The sequence below is a fragment of the Podarcis bocagei genome, assembly GCF_964188305.1.
Source record: "Podarcis bocagei genome assembly, chromosome: 4".
In the NCBI taxonomy this organism is placed as follows: Eukaryota; Metazoa; Chordata; class Lepidosauria; order Squamata; family Lacertidae; genus Podarcis; species Podarcis bocagei.
In genome coordinates this window covers 44,058,453-44,080,288 of record NC_138128.1, presented here as the reverse complement: position 1 = coordinate 44,080,288, position 21,836 = coordinate 44,058,453, and the positions used below count along the sequence as shown (strand labels likewise).

General features: G+C 49.8%; 1 protein-coding gene across 1 annotated transcript; it reads right to left on the bottom strand.

The window, feature by feature from the left end:
* Positions 1-1,531: 1,531 nt before the first annotated feature.
* LOXL4 (lysyl oxidase like 4) lies at positions 1,532-17,455 on the bottom strand. The gene is made up of 15 exons (XM_081191984.1): positions 16,085-17,455; positions 14,553-14,837; positions 12,773-12,933; positions 12,224-12,429; positions 9,340-9,378; positions 8,757-8,973; positions 8,009-8,192; positions 7,354-7,508; positions 6,844-7,011; positions 6,443-6,605; positions 5,373-5,616; positions 4,722-4,837; positions 3,736-3,872; positions 3,506-3,617; positions 1,532-2,515 (listed from the first exon to the last, which is right to left on the bottom strand). Exons 2-15 carry the CDS (start codon positions 14,809-14,811, stop codon positions 2,445-2,447), a joined length of 2,232 nt encoding a protein of 743 aa, XP_081048110.1. The 5' UTR covers positions 14,812-14,837; positions 16,085-17,455; the 3' UTR covers positions 1,532-2,444.
* Positions 17,456-21,836: the final 4,381 nt, after the last annotated feature.

Genomic DNA, 21,836 nt, shown 5'->3' with positions numbered 1-21,836 from the left:
CCCTGGTTGCCGTTGGCTCTTCTGATCAAGCCACGGAGCAGGACGTCCAGATCTGTCAAAGCATGGAGCCCTTCCAAATTATCCTAACATCGGTTGGACAAAAGGGGCACAGAAGATTTTTAAATCCCCTGGAGTTTAACCCCAAATGTTGGCTCACACTTTGGATGCTGGCTAGAAAGGGTAGTGAGACATCCTCTACAGAGGAATGTAGCAGGTGCTGCTTAATTTGGTGGGTGCATCTCTTCGGCTTGGCCCTTTATATGCCTTTGCTTTTTCTGTAATTTCCTGTCTGCCTTTAGTGACGGTCTAGCCAAATGCTTCAGGAGTGCCTTGGTCAAGCTGACCTCTGCTCGTTTCCCCCCTTCTGCTCCCTTCGCTCTGCTTTGGAGGTGGAACAGAGGCATATATTTGTGGAGTGGTTCTGTGCCCTCCACCCTTCCTCTTCCTTAGGTCAAGACGCACCCTGAAATGGGTGGGACTGACTGCCAGAAGGGCTTTGGAAAGCTAGCAGAACTTCAGGTATTTATTGATCTCTTGCAGGCCAGGATTAGGAACAGGGACAGGCCCTTTTATTTGAGTTCAGCAGCAAGGCAAGGAAGGACAAGAAGTAAGAGTGAAGCTGTTGGTCTTGGTATATGGCTCCACTGCGGTGCTGGGGAATCAATAAGGCCGCAGGGTCTTGCCTTTGCTGCAGGCAGGCATAAATCACTCCCACCCATTCCTCTTCATGCCTTGACACAGGCCTGAGGGCTACCCCCCTCCCCAACCCACAAGACCTGATGGATTGCAAGCAGCTGCTGTCCATCTGCCGTTTCTCCAGGCTTTGCTCATTGCCTGGGGAGGGGGAGCACTGCAATGGAGTCAGCGCTGAGTGAGGGGAGAGATGCCACTTTGCTATGACCCGGACTTTCAGCCTGACTTCTTTAAACATCGCATGAAGGCTCCACTTGTGACCACACATTGATAGCTATCTACATTGTCCTTGATCATAGGACAGCAGCCTCACTCCTCCTGCAAGGTGTGTGCTCCATCTGGCTTCATAGTCACCAGCTGTTCCCACCCTCCACTGCGCTCGCGGAGAGAAACCCTGCAGTAGTGCTTCTCCAGGCATGGGGAATCTTAGACCCAGCAGTCAATTGCAGCCTCCAGCCCTCTCTGTTTGGCCCTTTGGACTCTCATGCCACAACCTTCTCTCACTTTGCTTGAGCTTTTCAGTGGCTGGAATGTGTCCTGGAACTCTTGTCTGGATGGAGGAGAGGGAAGCCAGCCTACTGTGCATAGGTGATGTTTACATTCATTACCCCACCCACTTTTACCTCTGGCCACACCCACATCTGGACATGTGACCCCCAGAAGATTGCCCTCAGGGTCTCCCACCCCTCTGCCTTCCTCTGCTGTTTCTCCACTTGCCCCTGTGGTCTTGCCTCCTGCAGGAAGAGCGAAGAAGCAGCAACCCCCAACGGAGGCACTGTATACCTCTGTGTTTTTACTCCACTCTATGACTCAGTCACACAAACACCATTGCCTAGTTTTTTTTAAAAAAACAAAACACAACAATCTTTATTGGCAGGAACAAGCTCTATGAAATGTGGAAACGGAGAGCCCTTTGGCGCTTGGGCTGGTGGAGTGGGGTCGAGGACTCTTCCCTGAGGTGACCAAGTGACCCCCTACACAGGGCCTTTGCCCTCCATGCTGTCGGCCGTCACAGTCCATTGCACATTAAATAACTCCACAGATAGCACCAGACCCTCTTCCCCAATCCCTTAAAGTTTAAGCCTCAGGAACGTCCTGGCTGGAGTGTGTAGCAGGCAAGGGCCCAGATGCCTGGTTTCCTCTGCATCCATTCCCTCGGACGCAGAGATACATCACTGGGTTCTGTGCCATGGGGCAGGAAGGTGGATCCTCCGTGCCAGTGGTAGAGGTGGGGATGCTTGTGGGACTAGCCAGCAAACAGGGCCGCCCCCAAATACGTGGGCTCCTGAGGCAGCATTCTTCAGCGGGTGGAGCTGGTTGAGGTAGTCGCTGTGGACTGGGCTGCTCCCGTGCCCATCTGCCAGAGAGGCAAGAGGAAAGGGCCCCTTCTGAGCAGTGCTACTTTCTTGGCCTGGGTGGGGTAGGGGTGGGGGTGGAGAGAGAAGACTATAGCCTCCCAGCTCATTTCAGCCCCATTTTTGTCCGTAGCTGCCAACCTCAGTAAAAATAGGAAGCAGACCGTGCAGGCTGGGCTGTGATAAGCAGGCAAGGGGCAACAGGCACTGCAAGGATAGTTGCTGTTGCTGCTGCTGCATGTCACCCCAAGGCTGGTGGTGAGGCAGGGAGGCATGGAGACAATCCTTTCAGCTATCATTTTTGTGCCAGCTGGTATCTGCTGTTTACTCTGAGTTTTGAGCAGGTTCTGGGTCCAGGAATAGTCGAGAACCTGAATTCCTTGCACCGCATTTGCCTCAGACCATGTTGCTGGCTAGTCTCTGCTGTGCCTCTTCATCCCATTCTATGTTGGCTCCATATTCATCACCTACAAGTGAGAGGAAGAAACAGTGGCTTTGGGTTACTTTTGACGGTGACTCAGAAACTACAACTAATCCAGAATAAGGCAGCCAGATTGGAGACAGGGAGCAACTGCTGGAACCATATAACACCAGTCCTAAAGGTTCCCAGGACGTTTCCAAGCACAATTCGGTGTTGGTGCTGACCTTTAAAGCCCTAAATGGTCTCGGCTCTGTATCCCTGAAGTAGCACCTCCACCCCTGTCATTCAGCCCAGACACTGAGATTCTCCTCCGAGGGCCTTCTGGTGGTTCCCTCACTGCAAGAATTGAAGCTACAGGGAACCAGGCAGAGGGCCTTCTCGGTAGTGGTGCCCACCCTGTGAAATGCCTTCCCATCAGATCTCAATGAAATAAACAACTATCTGATTTTTAGAGGACATCTGAAGGCAGCCCTGCATAAGGAAGTTTTTAATGTTTGATGTTTTATGGTGCTTCCATATTTTGCTGGAAGCCACCCAGAGTGGCTGGGGCAACCCAATCAGATGGGTGGCTAATAATAATAATAATAATAATAATAATAATAATAATAATAATACACTAGTGGCCAAATTTGTGGAAACCTTTTAGAAAAAGTGTATTTCCGAGCTTTGATGGCTCATAACACCACTTTTATTTTTTTAGTAATACCATAAAATATTTATCAATGGAAAGATAATTAAATGAAGAATGTAATGCAACAAAGTTTGTAAAATTATCTGTATTCTATCAAAAGTTATAGCCAAATAACCAGAAAAAGGAAACACAACTTGCTTGGGTTGATATGCAGTAGCTTTCCTTCATTTGCATGTATTTTGGGGCATTTACATTCCCACTGAGGACCCAAATTCTGCCCACACCTTTTGCTGTCATACAACATAACATCATAACACTATGCATGTTCTGCAGTGCTGTTGCAGTGCGCATCTCCCCCACCCAGCTTTGGCCATAGCCAAGGCTCCCTCACTGTTCTCTTCTTACCCGTGTGGCACCCGTGTACCCAGATGCGGTGTCCATCATACTGGCACTGGCAGCGAAGAACATTGTTGGAGAAATCCGACTCAGCTACCTCGTGTTTCGGATTCACAACCACCTGGTAGGGCAGAGGGCAGAGACTGCTGTAAGCGTGGCTCAGAGAGCTATCGTGGGAGGGGGATGTTCTGTGTCCAGATCGGTCCACCTGCCCATCCCTGTCACTTGCCACCACTTACCTGGAAAATGTAACTCCCACTTGGCACATCGGTGATGTCCACCCACTGGCAGTCAATGTCATGTCTGTACGTGTCCCAGCAGCCTACGCTGACACCCTGCTCTCCAAAGTTGGCACAGGCAAAGCGCCGCTGCAGTCCTGTATGGGAATGACCATAGGCTGGGTTCTCAATGCCATTCTCCCTTATGCACTGATACAGAATAAGGCCTGCCCTGCATCACTACCGAGGTCCTCTGCTTTCAGAGGCTGCTTGTCTGCATAACTTAGAATCATAGAATAGGAAGGGACAATGAGAGTCATCTAGTCCACCCCCTGCAATGCAGGAATCTTTTGCCCAACGTGGGGCTCGAACCCACAACCCTGAGATTAAGAGTCTCATGTTCCACCAACTGAGCTATCCTGCCGACTTAAGCCTTTGAATTTTGCTGTGCTATTGTCTTCCTTAGTGGGTCATGCAAATCTCTGTTCTGGATAATGTTTTTTAAGGGTAAGGTAGAGGGCACTAGAGGGACGCGGGTGGCGCTGTGGGTTAAACCACAGAGCTTAGGACTTGCCGATCAGAAGGTCAGCGGTTCGAATCCCTGCTACGGGGTGAGCTTCCGTTGCTCAGTCCCTGCTCCTGCCCACCTAGCAGTTCGAAAGCACGTCAAAGTGCAAGTAGATAAATAGGTACCGCTCAGGCAGGAAGGTAAACAGCGTTTCCATGCGCTGCTCTGGTTCGCCAGAAGTGGCTTAGTCATGCTGGCCACATGACCCGGAAGCTGTACGCCGGCTCCCTCGGCCAATAAAGCGAGATGAGCGCCACAACCACAGAGTCGTCCGCGACTGGACCTAATGGTCAGGGGTCCCTTTACCTTTACCTAGAGGGCACTGGAGAGGACTTTATGGAATGGGGGGGGGGAGTGGCTCGGAAAAAAAGTTTGGGGACCGCAGCTGTAGAGGCAACCCCAGATTCTGGCTTTGCCCCTGCGCCCTCTTGGCACTTACCATCTGGGCAGTTGGTGTCCTCCAAGCAGAAGCTGGCCTTGTGTCCTTGAGCCACCCTGGAGCCATTGAGAGTCAGCAAGTCATAGTGGGTGAAAACCTCTATGCTGTGGTAGTGCCTGTGGGAGGAAGGGCCATCAGGAGCCTGCTGTGCAATCAGGGGAAGGCAAGGGTTAGGGAGAAAGTGGGCTGGGCTGGGCAGCGGCCACTGGAGCCCTTTTTGGGGGGGTGGGAAGGAGCAGAAATCTGCTGATCCATGAAGCCCGGCAGTGCAGGAGGATTAGGCGGGGCTGTCGGCTGAGCTACTATTATAGCTCTGCAACCCCGCTCACCCATAATGACAAGCCTGGTGTCAACGTTGCTATTTTCCCAGATACAACAAACTCCGCTTGCACCACAAAACATCTCGCCAGGGGTAAATGCTGCTCTTTGGGACACGTGAGCCTCATCTCACAGGGAGAGGAAGCCACTGGGTTTGGGGAGAGGAAAGGAAGTCTGGACCACATATGCATAGCGGGGAGAACCTGACAATTGGTTTCTGGCATCCAACTTTCTGCTCGAAATCCTGCACGTGCTCCATAGGGCACCTGTATCCCTCTGCTAGCAGTGAATATGGCAGGAGTGGCAGCACTGCGTCAAGAGGGAACCCCCTACCTGTGGCACTGGTGCCAGATCCAGGCATGGCGCCCAGTTTTTGGAAGGAAGTCAGCCCGGCCCAGGTTGTGGATCTGCGAGGAGAAGCGCAGCAGGCGCCGATGGCCGTAGGGCCACTCCATGCGATCGGCAGAGGCAGAAAGGCAGCCTTCCTCGTGCGCACAGGACAGCATGCTCAGTGGGCGGTCTTCGAGATAGGCAGTCTCCTGCACCATTTGGGCATTCATCACCAGATCTGGGGCAGCTGCAAAGAGAAGTCCAAAGTTCCACGAGGTGTCGTGCTGTCCCGACTGTGTGTGTAGCGGGAGGTTAAACTCTGAGGACAGACAACCCTGATCTGCCTTACTGCTCCCTCCCAAGCGCCTCCCGAATAGCTGTATCCTTTGAACTCAGCGCTGCAGTCCTTCGCTCAGCTTTGGCATGTGGCCAGAGACAGGGCCTTGCAGAGCCAGGCAGAGGCCCGGGCCAGGTAGATAATGTGCTCCCCCCTTTTTTTACCCTGGGGATAACTGAGGTCTTATAAATAAGTAAGTATATAAATAATTTTCACAAAAGTTATGCTGACAAATAATTTTATTTCAAGGCCCCAGTGCATCCCCTGCGATTGTGAATATGCTGACCGAGGCCCCCTTTGGAATCGGAGGCCCAGGCCAAGTGGCCCATATGCCACCCTGCCCCCTTCTGTCTGGGCCTGGCCAGAGATGAATCTACCTGCCTTCCCCCAAGACAGAATTGTGCTTCTCATGTTTTTTATTTATTATGTTTATATGCCAGTTTTATCTTCCAAGGATCTCAAGGCAGTGTACATGGTTCTCCTCTTTTCCATTTAATCATCACAACCACCCTGTGAGGTAGGCTAGGCTAAGAGATAGAAGGCGACTGGCCCAAGGTCACCCAAAGAGTTTCATGGCCGAGTAGGGATTCAAACCCTGCTCTCCCAGGTCCTGGTCCAAGACTCTAACCGTTATGCCACACTGGCTCTCTACATGGTTGCTACATCCCTGCAGATGTAGCTGCCATATCATGTTATGCGCTGCCACCGATGCCGGTCTGTTCCCCTTTCTACTCACTGCTGGTGCAGGTGACTCCGGCAGAAAAGCGCCCCCCTCCGGACGGGCAGTGCACAGGCCCATGGTGCTGGCACTCCAGGATGGAGAGTTCGGTGCCTTTGCAGCGCACGCCGCTCAGCACCACCTTGGCAGCGTCAGAGTTTCCCTGCCAGTACCACGTCTCCTGGAAAGAGAGCAAAGGCAATTCTGTTGAGCAAAACTCCACACAACCCTGGGAGCGTTGCGTGTGAAGCAGCCCTTCTTCATCACACAAGCTCCAAGGCACCCTGTTCAACTCCTCCCCAGCTCTGGATGTTTGGACAGGAAGCCTCAGCCTCCATCCGTGCGACTGGGGAAGTGAGCCACATGCAGCTGACTGCTCAAGGCAGGATCAGAACCTGGCTCTGGGTGCAAGAACTCACCTGGAGAGCATGGCTGGCAAAGCCCAGCCCCAGTTGCCGGCAAACAACCATGGCTTCCTGAAGTCCCCAGTGTTCCCCGCAGACGGCACCCCAGCGCAAGGCACCTCCCTTGGAAACCAGGATCTCAACCACGCCCTCCTCTGGAGTGCGCCCACCGGCCAGGCGTACCTGAAAGGGGGAAATGGTTTAATGGGCTAGATCATTCCAGTGTGGTGAGGTCTGGGTCTCAGGTGTACCTATGGCCGCTGCTAAGAATTCAGAGAAGGAAAGGGCCCAGTGACTAAGGGATGCAGGCTTGAGAGCACCTCACCTCTTGGGCGAACCAAGTGGCAGCTGTTTGTCTTCACATGGGCTTGAGATGGGCCTCAGCCGCTTTCCAGCCCCCCAGCCCTGAACTTTGGGCCCAGCAAGTGTCATTTCAGCTACCAGAGTCCAAAAGAATAATACCTGATTCCCCTCCTCGTGTTATTTCTCTCACTCCCTGTGTGCCCCCAAGGAATCGGGTCTTACCTGGCTCCGAGCTTCTGTCTGGGGCACATTACAGCGAACAGCCGCATCTGCTTCGTGACGGCACCCCGTCTGCATCGCCCCTTGGGAGCGGCACTCTGCCAGCGAGCGCTCGTAGCCCCTGCACCGCACTCTTGTCAAGTGGATGGGACCCAGGCCTGTAACAGGAGCCGCTTTTAGTAGGGATGGACAGTCACCAGACTGGCCTCACTGCTTCCCCAACCTCTGTTTTCGTGGAATTGTAGAGTCAGGAGGGACCACGAGGGCCACGCAGTTCAACCCCCTACAATGCAGGAATCTTTTGCCCAACGTGGGGCTCAAACCCACGACCCTGAGATTAAGAGTCTCACTCACGCTCTACCAACTGAGCTATCCCAGCAGGATGTTTTGCTTGGCTCTTCCTCTCCCTGCTGCTTCTTCTTCTTCCTCCCCTGCCTCAACAGTTCCTTGGATCTCTCTCCCCAGCCCACACTCTCCATCTCCAAATATTCCTTCTGCCACCCCCTCCAAGGGTCTCCCTTTCCCCGTCCAAACTGTGTGGCTCTGTGGTGTGTTCTAGAGGGAGGGACATTCGGCTGGTCCTTTCCTTGTCTCTCCTTCCCCCATAGGACGAGGGAAGCTCCCCTGTAATGCTTGCACAGCCTCATCCTCCACTCACCTTGGCCCAGATGAGCCCTGGAAAGAGCTTCTCGTGCCGTGCCATATCCCAGTTGTCGGCACACCACACTGGCGGCAGGCAGGTCCCAGTCTTCATCACACACGGTGCCCCACTGGCCACCCACCAGCACTTCCACACGTCCTTCGCCTACTTGTGCGCCCGCACGGAGACGAACCTGCTGCTCCTGCAGGAGTGGAAAGGCGGATATGAGTCAAAGCAGGCACGAGGGCACCTGCCTGTCTTGACAAAGCTGCCAACTTGAATAAAATATTGGCATGGGGCAGGTAAGCCCCACCCCACATAACGGATCACAGGAAGTAGCACACGCACACCACTTGAATGGCAATGCTCATCAACTTTGGGGCAGCAGCCCCCTCAAATATCTTATTGGGGGGCCGAAGGGATGTTGCCCCCCCCCCAGGAATTGGCTGCTAGGACTAGGTGACTTCTAAAGTAGCAATGACAGGGAAGACCAAGAGGGAAATAATGGGTTTTTTTGCCATGACCGTGCAGTTGCTGGTGGATTCTGCAGTTCCACTGCACCATCAGTTCTCCCACGCTTGATAGGAAGACCTTGGTCTAGTTCTTGATTTTATAGTCTTATCTTTTATAAACCGCTTTGAGGTGTCCCCACCCCTTTACAATCAAACAGTGTTTAAATTTTATGAAATAAATAAAGGAATCCTTCTTTGCAAGGTGTGTCTGACACTGACTCTGCCCAGTGGGAAATGTGCCCCCTTCTGCTTACCTCTTTGGGCTTGGCTTGGCCAGGCAGCTTGGCTCTGCTAGGCTGGAACTGTGGTCCTGCTATACAGCTGACCAGGGCATGCATGCCCCGGGGACAGGAAGATTGGTTCCTAGCTGGGGGAGGCACATGCAGCTTGCATTCACCCAGATGGGCCTCCGTGCCCAGGCACTTGATCCGGTGGATCCAGAACGTGTTGTTCGTGGTCAGGCTCTTTAAACTGTAAAATTAAAAGGCAGAGGTGATAGGGAGGTGGGTGAACCCCATCCCAAATGATCTTTCCTCTCACAATCTTTGCTGGTGCTTCAAAAATTTGCTGCTACGAACTCTTGGGAGCAAGCAGGGAAAGTGGGTGAGGCAAACGAATCCCTGAGACCCACATCTCACTTCTGGCTCTGAGCCTGAGGCAGACATTGCCCACCCTGACTTTTGGACAGGGTAGGTGAGAGGGGTCAGCCTTGGGCAGAGATCTCATATTCTGGCCTCTAGAGATGATGCTTCTCCTTCCTAGCATTTCCAAGTCTCCTCTTATCACATTTTGATTGTGCATTGCTGACAGAAGGACAAGACTAGTAAAAACCCTCACCTGGACCGTGGATCCTTCAGCTTCTGATTCCAGAGTTTCCTGAAGGGTGAGAAGATTGAATATCAGTGCATCAGGAGAGTGGTATTGAGAACACGCATGGTGTGTGGCTGGAGTTGCCACTTCTATAGAGACCCAAATGTGCTGTCTATTGAGACATTTTGCAGTGGTTTTTTTTCTGGGGGGCACACAGTGGTACGCATACCCCTAAACATCTTGTGTATCTTTGTACTTTTGTCCATTTACTGTATTTATTTTTCCTGATTTGAGCTATAAAATGGTGATTTATTTTTTTTAGTCAAAATGAGAGTACCCCTAAACATTTTTTAAGAAAAAAAGCACTGACTTTTTGTTTGGGTGGGTTCTTTATCAAAAAGTTAATCAACTTAGATTCTAAACACTTATTCGACTACTACTACTACTACTACTACTAATAGTCATAACAATTTATTTATTTATCACCTTTCTCACACATCTCAAAGTAATGTACGACATGTAATAAAAATAGTAAAAAACCCCAACAACACAGAAAACAGCAGTAAATTTAAAAGACACGATACAAAGTAAAACCCCCTGCCAGAGCCTTATTCGTCCAACTGCCCTTCCTTTCTCCCACTTTTCCCCTCTGGGGGAGCTGCCCACATTTCAAACAGCAACTGGATGATGCTACTGTTGTCATGCCCTCACCACCATCAGACTCCTGGAAAGCCGCACGGTTTCTCCTGTAAACGAATTCCAGGGCTGTGGCAAATGGTACAAGAGTGCCAGCAGCCGCAGAAAAGGATGGGTAATCTAAATCAAGATTGTGCAGCTGTACCAAGGGCCTTGGCATCTTTAGCTGAATCCTCACCCTCATGGTCTGGGAAGATGGGCCCAAGTCTCTCCACAGGCCGCTTTGGCTGCAAGAAATATGTTGGTCTGGGGAGGAAGCCTCCCAGGCTCAGAGCCAGAAACAGCAGGTCCTTCTCCTCTGTGAGAAGCTGCCTGGGCCAGCCCCAGCCTTCTCTGTAATTACCCCACTGCGGTTTGGCTCATCCCGCCGGAGGGATGGTCCTGGCACCCACACCTGCTCATTGCAGGGCTATATTTATAGAGAGAATGGTGGGTGGAGCGTGGAAGATGAGCAGAAGAAAACAGGGGCACGTGGGACTACCAGCACGTGGGGGGGGGGCATAGTCAGATCCCACAAAGCCACAGGAATGGAACAGGACAGTCGTGGGAGACAAAAATGGACATTGAGGCAAGACATAGAGAGGCCATTGTGCCCCAGGAAGCCACTCATGTGCACCAGTCACCTGTGTATGCAGGACTATTGTGAAAGTGGTGTTAAAAAACAGCACCAAATCACATACTGCATAAGACTCTGGGGTAGCTCAGTTGGTAGAACAGGAGACTCTCAATCTCAGGGTTGTGGGTTCAAGCCCCAGGTTGGGCAAAGGATTCCTGCATTGCGGGCGGCTGGACTAGATGACCCTCGTGATCCCTTCCAATTCTACAATTCTATGATTCTATGTGAGAACAGCCATAGCTCAGTGGTAGAGCATCTGCTTTGCAGCAGAAGCTCCCCAGTTCAATCCCCAGCATCTCTAAGGTAGGGCTGGGAAAGTTTCCCTCCCTGAAACTGTCAGTTAGCATAGACAATAGTGTTAGAGATGTGGAGTAGACCCTAGAAGTTAAGAAATGATAGGATTTGGGGTTCTTTGTGATATGAAGGGAGAATATATGCTGCAAGGGGGTTCCTGGCTGGCTGAGGGAAGGGCAGAGCTGTTAGCATTAAAACAGAGAACCATTTTGCAATTTTTGCAAAATTGCAAAAGTAGATCAAAGACTATTCAAGTATGCCACAACAGCAGCAAGAATTTTGTTGGCCCAAAGGTGGAAGTCACAAGAATTACCAACAATTCAGGGGTGGCAGACGAAGATGATGGACTATGCGGAGTTAGCCAAGCTGACTTTTAGGATCTGGAACCAAGGCGGCCAGAAATTCCAAAGAGATTGGTGTAAATTTATTGACTACTTGAAAGATTATTGCAAAAATGTGAATACACTAGTAGTACTGAAATAAATCTTGTAATGTAATGTAAAAATAGTATCTGATCATGGACCAAAAAATAACTTGATATATACTGAAGGACAGAAACTGGCAGTGGAAATGTGCATGCAATTTATTAGAAATTGGGAAACCAGTTGAAGGGAAAGAGGGAAGTTGTGTGCTCGGTGGAGCAAAAGTATTTGATTTGTGTTTGAAAAGTTGTTATATTTTGTGTTCTAAAAAAAAGATAAATAATAAAAATTAGAGAGCCATTGAAGGTCATCAACAACTCCTTGTCCCAGGTGTGATCAGAGACTGGAGATTTGGAAGGTTGCCAGGGTAACTGCTCGGGGGAGGACAAGGGGTTTCTGGGAAGAAGAAAGAGGAGGAAAGGGGAAAATCTTGGTGAGGGTGAAGGAAAGACTGCCTGCACTGCTGTGGACCATGCTGTAGGATCTGAACCCCCTCCAGGCAGATGGAAGGTGTAAGCAGGCAAATAAATACTATTTCTTAGAGCATAACAACCTCCGCTGTGTCTTCTCTTCTCAAAAGGGACACAGAATCTGTGTGGGCGCCTGAGATCCTGTGTGGGACAGGTGCCAGGCTTCTGTAACAATAGCAAGCAAGGTAGACCTAATCATCTGACTTAAACAGCTTCCGGTGTTCCTATGCACCAAATGCTTCCCCACCAAACATCCTATACTGATGCATATGCACCCTTTCTGCATGCACATCAAGCTGTCTCCCATCATGGGTGCCCTCTGTCGCTTTCTCAGCCGCATCTGCACCACTGCACCCTGACAAGGCAACTTGCCCTTCCACCTGTGCAGCCCCCCTCCCCCCACCGGCTCTGACCTGTAGAAGCCTGTGGCAACTCGTCCTTCCTTGGGGAAGCCCAGCATCCCACACACCACTCGAGTGTTGTTGCGCGTCCAGCCGGCATCACACACCTGGCGCCAACGCCCGTGGATTTTCACTTCCAGGGCGCCTTCTGTGATGGGAGAAGCCAACTTGGCCCTGGCCAGGATTGGCTTGATACGCACCTCTTCCACTCTGGAGTCCTGCACGAAAGAAAGGAAATGGTATGTGTTACTTCAGCCATCCACAGATGAGGGGAGACATGTTCCAAGGTTGGGTTTGTCTCCCATTAGATTTATGGCCAGTTACTGAGGAACATGTACCATGAAACTCAGTTCAACTCACATCTGAGCAAATAGGCATGAGATGTGGGTCTAAGCCAGGTGTGGGGAACCTTTAGCTCTCCAGATGTTGCTGAACTCCGAGTCCCGTCATCCCTACCCATTGGCCAACTGGCCATGACTGATAGGAGTTATCGTTCAGCGACATCTGGAGGGTCAAAGGCTGTCCACACCTGCTCTAAGTCCCTCTTGCAGAGCTCCTCACCTGGATGCGTGCCGTAGCTGGGTTGGATCGGCGTAGACCTGTGCAGATCACGCCAGTGTCCTCGTTGTGGTTGCAGTCTGTCACACCCCAGCCATTGGATTCACATTCAGCCAAGGAACTTTCTGTGCCAGAGCAGCGCATGTTGTCCAGCCAGATGGGGCCTATGGATAGACAGAACAAGGATTCCTAGCTATTCTTTTTCCAAGCATGGCTGTCACAGCCCAATTTCCTCCAGGTCGGTGCCACTTTCCTAGGAAAACCCATACTCTCCTATTTATACTGTAAGGCAGGGGTAGGCAGAAAGCAGACAAAAACCTACTGGTAGGAGACCCCTGGGCGATCTTCAGTAGATGATCAAGGGTTTCTTACCTCCCAATTTTAGTTGCTTGGAAACAGGAATGATAACACCGTATTCCTGTACCCACTTCCCTGGGAGGAAGTCCCATTGAACTATTTCTGAGTTAACATGAGGATTGTACTGTAAAAGAAAAACACCCATCTTTTTCTAAATGAGACTGCTGAAGGTGGGTGGAAAGATGGAGATGATTTTGGAGGGAAAAGACCCCTGAGTTCAGTTTGGGTACCAAAACCAGGTTTCTGTGCTGCTTATGTGCTCAGTCATTATAAATAAATATCTGCCTCTTTGGAGGCACTATTTTGTACCTGGTTCTGGATGGTGAACATTGGGGTTCAAGTTTTTTTGGGGGGAATCCAGAGTATATCCCCTAAACCTGAAGTCTGCCAATCCCTGCTAAGGTAACTCTTCCCATTAGCACAACACCAAAGCATTTGACATTAGAACAAGGACTTAATTTATCATGCAGATTTGTCTGGGCAGATTGACTGTGCTAATCGGATGCCAGCCTATCTGTGGCGACATGAGATATTTCCAGACCTGAGATATTTTCAGTAGAATTACCTGACCGAAAAGAAAAGAAAAAAGCACCATGGATATAAATTAGCTTGAACGAAATATGCTGCATCATAGTGGGGGGTCTGGCATTTCACAGCCCCGTAGACCTGGATGCATAGGTTCAAGATGGCGACATACGTTTCAGCTGTGCGTGCCAACAGACAAGCACATTTTCAAAAGTAATTTCTCCACCTTTGGTGCCACTCCAGGTTGGCATCTCTGTGCCCTTGGCAAGGCAGCCAGCACTTTGGAACACTGAGCAGGGTTGAAGTTAACCATTAGCAGGGAGTTCCTTCTAAAAATCTCCAGGTGGCACACTTGCCCTGCTCTTTATGGTGCCCCTTGCCGTGAGCAGTTTTACTGAGGTGTGCCAAACCAAATCTTCCACCCACTGCGAGCCCTTGATGACACTGGAGCTGATAAGAAGGCTAGAGCCTGACCAAGGCACTCGTTTCTAAAAAGGAAATGTGCTGCGCAGCTCAGACTGGCCTGGAAGCAGCATTTCAGATCCTGAAAACAAGGGCCCATGATCTTAATGTGGACTGTGGTTACTTGACAGTGAAGACAATGCTCTCTGTACCTGCTCAGAGGTCCTCTTTGCAGGTCCTCAGCTTGGACACAGGGAATAGGTTGGAAGGCTGAAGTCTGCAGGATAGCTCAGTCAGTAGAGCACAAGACTCTTAATCTCAGGGTCGTAGGTTCAAGCCCAACATTGGGCAAAAAGATTCCTGCATTGCAGGGGGTGGACTAGATGACCCTCGTGGTCTCTTCCAGCTCTACAATTCCATGATTCTATTATGAAACCCATCGAAATCTGAGCCCATCAGCACCACCACCCCATGTCCCCCCATTCCAGCTCCTCCTTACCATCTCCTGGGCCGTACTTGGCACTATGTGCCCAGTTCACGGCACCTTCGTAGCCCAGCTCCCTGCAAGCCACGCCCGCCACATGGATGTTGAAGTCGTCGTCACACACGGTGCCCCACTGCCCATTGTACAACACTTCCAGCCGCCCTTCGCCTACTTGGCTCCTGGGCCCCACCAGCCGCAGCTGAATCTGTGGACGCTGGGCCCAGCTGGGCACAGCCAGGCATGCCAGCAGGAGGAAGGTGAGATGAGAGAGCATTGTGGGTCCAAGGATGACTGGGAGACCTGGGAGATATGAGAAACCTGATTAATGGAAAGATAGTTTTCTGGATAAGGAACGAGGTCAGCGGAACTCCCTGCTACAATGAATTCATGTTTGATTAGGTATCATTACAGACACACAAAGTTACAGGAAGAGAAGGAAAGTGGCTGGGCATGTCTAACAGGGTTGGTCCTTCCCAAAAGACTGGATATTGTGCTACAACAGGGTCTTCCAGTTGCTGTTGGACTCCATCTCCCATCAGCCCTGGTCAGCATAGCCAATGGCTAGGGATGATGGGAGTTGTAGTCCAGAGTCATCACGTTAGTTTTTCCCATCCTATTAAAACAGGCATCTTCTGAGCACTGTCACGCTAGGGACAAATGAAGACAGAATAAAACTATGCAGTTAAACAGTTTCTATTGTTAATTACTGAGACTGATTTTTAAAAACATTTATATCCTGCTTTTCCATTGGAGACTTTCAAGGTGGCTTGTAACACAGTATTTTAAAACTAACACTCGTTTGGGAAAGTGTGTGTGAAAACAGCCAAACCAAAAAAAAAACAGGACCAGGAAATGATGATAGTTATCCCACGCGAAGCACCTAACACTGATACTGTACAGGGTTAAAACAAAACAAAAAAACGCGCAGCCCGTTCCTCCAGGATGAATGGATGGCCGACAGACAGATGTGGAGGGACAGAGAGACAGATGTGAACAGGTTGAGGCAAGAACATTCCAGCCACCCACACGCGCGGGATGGTGACTTATAATCTTCTGCTGAATACCTCCAATTCAGAGAGCTGAGATGTTTGTTTGTCTGCTTTTCCTTTATTTAGATGCTGCCTTGGGTGGTTTTGGGGGGAGGGGGACGGGGGTAGCGGTTGTCAGTGTTTTCACCTGAGAATGCAGAGCTCACAGAATCGGAAGGGACTCCAGGGTCATCTAGTTCAAGCCCCTCATGGGAGAGAAAAGGAAACATTGCTGGACCCTCCCCTCTTTTATCGCTATTTCCCCAATACACCCCCCCTCAAAATCAGCAGAATGCACTTGCTGTTGGAATCCATGTTCCATTTCTTTCTACCACCTGTTTTTTTTTTGGGGGGGGGGTTCTGTCTTGCAAAATAAGTAACGCGCCCAATTTCTTTGGAAAGGAGTTGCAGGGGACATCCCCTCTCCCCCCACCCCCAAAATAATAACTCTCCCCGGAAATCCAGAGCCAGTCCCGCAAAACCTCTCTCCCCGGCGAGACTTTTCGTCTGAATACTCACGTGCACGCGCGGCTCAGTCCAGGAGCAGGAATGGAGAAGGAGAGACGGGGCTTCAGGCAACAAGTGAGCGATGCTGGCGGCCACGAGCGACGGAGTCGGAGAGGAGAAGCGCAGGGGCTGCGGGCGCTCAGGCGGCGTCGATCCCGACCAGGATGTCCACGCGGGGCAGAGAGCGAGAGGTGAGCCGAGCCTGTCTCCGCGCTGCCGCCTCTCGTCCGCTCCGTCCGCAGCCCGTCCCGTCCAGCCTTTTTATCGTGGCGGCCGCCCCCTCTGGCTCTCGGACAGATCCGAGAAGGGGCAGGGCAGGACGGAGCCTCGACTGCCTGGATGCTCAAGAGGGAGGGGGGCCTTCAGAAAGAGCCCACGAATAGGGTGGCCGCAGCCTGCCACTTCTTTCTCCACCTTATGGGGGAAAACACTTTGGGCAGGTCCCTTTGCGTTTAAATCAGGGCTGGGGAACTGGTGGTCCTCCAGATAGTGTTGGAGGGCTCTTTTCATCATTCCTGACCATCGCTCTTGCTGACTCCGGCTTTTGGGAGCCAGAATCCAATAAGAAGATTACTGCTTGCCCAGGGGTTGGACTAGATGACCCATGGGATCCCATCCAATTCTATGATTCTATGAATGTATGGCGGGTCACAGGTTCCCCAGCCCAGTCTTAAAAGCTGCCGAGAGAGGAAGCCAACAGCTGAAGTACTGATGCATCTGGGGTAGCCTTCACCTGTTGGATTTCCTCCTGAAAGGGCATCTGGGCAGAGAAAAGGGCAATGTGATTTGCAGGGAGGATGGGGAAGTCCCTGCCAGGATGCTGCCAGTTGAATGCTTGTGTTTGTGCCTCTCCCAACCCTATGTGTCCAGGATTGAGTTGGCCCAAAGTGCATGGGCATCCTGTGACCCTGTTGGATGATCAGGGCTGGAGAGAGAAGCTATACCACATATTTAAGGGGAAACCCAGGATGCTCTCTGGCCTGTTGGGTGTGTGTGGAAGGTTTCTCTTTTGAAGAAGTGTAGAGGAATCTAAAGCAGCAGCAATACAGACTTGCTCCAGATTCACCCTAATAGTTGGCATCGCTTCTGGAGCAGGATTGGAATCTGAGTAAACTTTTCCTGCATTGATCCCATCAACATCCCTGGGATGGGAGACCTTAGCTCTGTCCCAGAATGCCCACGGGGCCACAGCCAAGTCTCACCATCTTCCTTAACTTCACTAAGCAGAAGCTTGAAGGCTCTGCCATCTCAAGTTTTGAAATCTTTAGATTTCAGACAAAACCAAGGAAGATTCCTGGCAGTTGTTTTCCCGAAGATGTTCTCCCAAGGAAATAAGAAGCCTGTGTTTCAAAGGCTACGGATGATGGATCTCACATTAGGTTTCAGTGGATACACTCCCCCCCCCCTCTCTCTCTCTCACTCCAACAAAGGAAGAGGATCTTTGCCTCTCTGCTCCCTTTCATGTGAGTCTGTCTAATCACAAGAGAGCCAAGGCTGTGAAAAGAATGAAATGCAGGGTTCAAATGCTCAGGCCTTGGATGTGGAGTCAGCTTACATCAAAGCCTGCCCAAGACATTTTTCTGCCTGAGGAAAGACAAGATGGCACCTTCTCCTAGTCAGTGCATGGAAACCACCTACATTGGCAGTTGACTCTTCCACACTGGCAACATGGCAGTGCCCTCAACTGAATCTGAGGGTACCAGGCTAGCTTGAGGGTGGGGTGCAGGGCTGGTCATGTGGTCTTCTGCACACCTCTGTCTGTTCCACACTCCTGAGCATTTACCTGACTCTGCCTAATGGTAGGGTCGGCACCAAATTACATCTCAACACAGTGTCCTCATCTGCATAATTATTCTCACCTAACGTTGTACCTACAACAATTGTCTGCTCAACGAAATTGCAAATCTCCAAAGCAGCTTGCTGCTGGTTATTCACACAACCCTTCCCTTCAAAAGATCGCAGGACCAAGAATCTTCTAAGGGCACTTTCACACAACCTTTTTTAAAAAAACGAAAACTACCATCCTGATTTGTTTGTGGGGGTATTAGACAGTATCGACTATTTAATGAGCTTTCACTCTTATTTGTTTTCAGGGCGGTTAGATGATGTTGCATCAAAGCAAGTGTTATCACACACTTTCCAGAGTATTTCCCAGTCCTCCCCTTATCACAAAAAGTCTGACCATTTGAGGAAGTGGGTTTGTCGCACAAGACCTCCCAGTCAACTTTAATTGTACGACCTGAATTTGCAGGTGTGCGATGGAATCCCACCCAAAAATAGCAACAGCCTAGATATGCCCTTTGATTGCGAAATGTAATTCTCCCATGAACTTCCTCTATAATAACAGAACTGGTGATACAAAGGAATTCACCAGTACACAGACTAGACGCCTCTCCTTTTAGGATATTCAAGAAAATCACAGATGCATTCAGGCTGAATAGAGGAAAAAGAGGAACTGAGGTGGTGATTCTGTTTCATTTATCGGGGAAGACCTGACGGAAGATGAGCCCACTTGTAGAGCTGAGAGATCCAATGGCATTTATGCAAACAAAAAAGCCTGCAATGATGCTCATTCAAGGGATAATTCCATTGCTTGTGAGGAATGTTTGCTTTGTGACTAATCTTAAACATACTTATTTTTCACATTATCCACCACAGGGAGGAACTGTGCATTACTTCAGCAAATGTGTTTGTTGTCTAATTATAATGTGGAGGCATTTGCAAGGAGAATCAATAGATTCACCCAGCAGTATTTCTTTTGTAACCTTTCCCCCAAGCCTTCTCCCCAAGCTAGGTTCATTTCCCATCTTTGAAACAGCTTGTTGTTGGGGTAGGGAAGAGAGAAAAAATGGTCCCCAAGACATTGTGAATGCTGTGCCAATATAAACTACTTTCTTCCAGTTTTTCTTGCTGTTATTGTTCCACTGGAGATTCAGAATTCTACTTCTTTGGTGCATTTTTTTAAGGATACCCCATCTACAGCATGTAATTCCTTAGCAACAAGGTTAGTTCTGCCCTCTTCCACTATGTGCAAATAGGCTGCAGTGGCTGGTGCAGTGCCCATTGGGATTGGTGGGGCAGGCGTCATGAGACCAACAGTAGGCGGAGCCAGAGCCAGTGACAGGCAGAGATGCCCCTGCTTGGTTGGAAAAAGGTAGGCTGAGGTTGGGGGGCAGAGCCCCCTCTGCTCTTATGAACCATTTGACAGAGGAATGCACCAATGAAGTGCCAGAGGAGGGGTCATAGGTCAGTGGCAAAGTGCAGGCTTTGGCTGTAGAAAGGTCCTATACGTATTCAATTCCTGACATCTCCAGGAAGGACTGGGAGAGATTCCTGACCAAAACCCTGGAGAACTATTCTCAACCTGTGGGTCCCCAGATGTTGTTGGACTACAACTCCCATCACCCCTAGCTAGCAAGGCCAGAGCTCAGGGATGATGGGAGTTGTAGTTCAACAACATCTGGGGACCCACAGGTTGAGAACCGATGATAGCGAGGGGCCACTAGGGGCGCATCGGAAGATGGCTGACAATAACATCTCTCCGACCCACACAAGGTAATTAGGAGGCTGTGATGGGAGTAAATAGCCTCTCTACCCCCCCCCCCAAGGTTGTGGGGGGCTGTCCTTGCCTGCTGTGCCCTATACCACCCCCGAATTTGTGGGGATGGGGGCACTAGGCAGAATGCCCTCCTGTGGGATTTCGGCGCTCCTGGACACTGTCTCTGATCTGCGCCGCTAGCTGCAAGAACTTCAAAAGAAACAATTAGGATGAAGCGAATGCACATATTTCAAGGAAGGAGGGGGAGTAAAGACTGCTAACTGAAGAGATCTCTGATAAACAAGACGAGTCGGAGGAACAAGAATAAATCATGAGAAGATACGCCAAGACTCGGTACGGCAAAGCGACTGGATGGGGGAAAACTTTCCTTTCTTTCCTCTATGTGATTAAACAAGAACCCCCCCCCCTCACAAGTCAGAAATGTCGTTTAATGACTTAAGCTGTGGATTTAAGACTGTGTGGAGATAAATCTTCTAACCAAAGCATGTTTTAAGAAGATCGTAGAATGTATAAGAGCTTTGGAATGACGCAGTTAAAAATACCGTCGCCATGTTGGCAAGCTCTATTGGAGGACTTGAGTCTGGGAGGAGGAATAGAGCTGCTTTTGTATTGTGTGTGAGACTCCTCAGAGGGACTTAAGAATGACAGTTTGTGAGATAAATGATGGAAAGAGCGATGTTATTTATGAAAGCAATGATATATGGAAACCATCTCGATATGAGGATTGGACAAACGGAAAAATTCACACAGGATTACAATTGGGGTTTATCTGCTTAAGGAGATTTTCAGAAGAGATCATAAAGAAAAAAAGGAAAAATATATACAAACAAGATGAGATGTGGAAACAGCAAGATAAGACTGGATAGAATTATGAACTTTATTTGGACTGATTTGGATATTAACGCAGCAGCAAGAAGATGATCGGAATCCCCCTTCGGAACTTGAAATATGGGTCCCCTCAACAAAAATTTAAAATTCGGCTTTGTAATTTGGAATTTATGTGATGTGATTTGATTTGATTGGTCGGTTAATAAAAAATATTTTTTTTAAAAAAGAGAACCAATGATAGCAGCTTGTGTAGACCAAGGGTCAGCTTGAGGGCCACGTGCAGCCCTTGACCTAATATCATGCTGAGGGCAAGAAAGGGAGGGCAAGAGTGGGCGACCCACCACCTTTTGACTCCAGCCCCACCTAACACTGGCTCCAGCCCCACCCACCTCTGGCATGTGGGCCCTGACAGATGATCATACTCTGGCATTGCCTGTGGCAATTCAACTCTCAATAGAGAAAAGGTTCCCTAGCCCTGGTGTAAACAATGCTGAATTAGATGGGCCAATGATCTGTCTCAGTATAAATCTGCTCCCCAGATTCCCAGTAAGCTCCCTAGTAGCAACTATTAAAGTGCTATTAGATTGGGGGTGGGGGTGGAGAGAGAAGACCTCCTCTTCTGCTTGCAAAATGGCTTCAGGGTAAACTTTCATCTTTATAGGTTGTGACCATTTGTCCCTTTGGAGTATTCCTTGCTCTCTCCAGCAAAGGCTTTTAGAGGATAACAGCTCAAGATACTAATAGAGAGCTCTGCTCTCTGTCAATCATTTCCACCTTCAAGAAGCTGATTGACTGGGGACACCATCAACGGGGGCAACTCTCTCCCATCTGTCTTGCTTAATAATAGCCACCGATATTCCCATTTCCTCCTCGTTTTGCCAAGTCATGTCTTTTAACCGTGTTTAGGAATGCTGGCCCTCTAGCTGCAAGCTGTGAAGATTAATGGCTCGCTGCGTGAAAAAAAAGATGCATGCTTTGTTTTCAATGTGTGTGTCAATTTTATGGGCTTGAAAAAAAGTGAGCCTATGGGCACTTGTGGAACATGTGAGGATATTTGCAGGTCATGACCGTGGGTGTATGATGTGTGCACAAATGCATTAAAATAGGCTCTATTAAGGGTCACACAAACATAGGCACCACTCCAAAACAGAAAGAAACATGGGAGCAGAAAACAGACCTCGTTTCCCTGACTCGTGATGAACTCCATGTAGAGCAAGGATGTGCTCTACGGGGAGCTGGCTTCTGGCCCCAGGCCAGTTGGCAGACCAACTCTGTGTTGCAAAGATTTCTGCAAACGTGACATGAAGGCTGGCAACATCAACCCCACCCTGTGGGAATCCCTTGCTGTGCCTGGAAACAGACAGTCAGGTCTTGTAT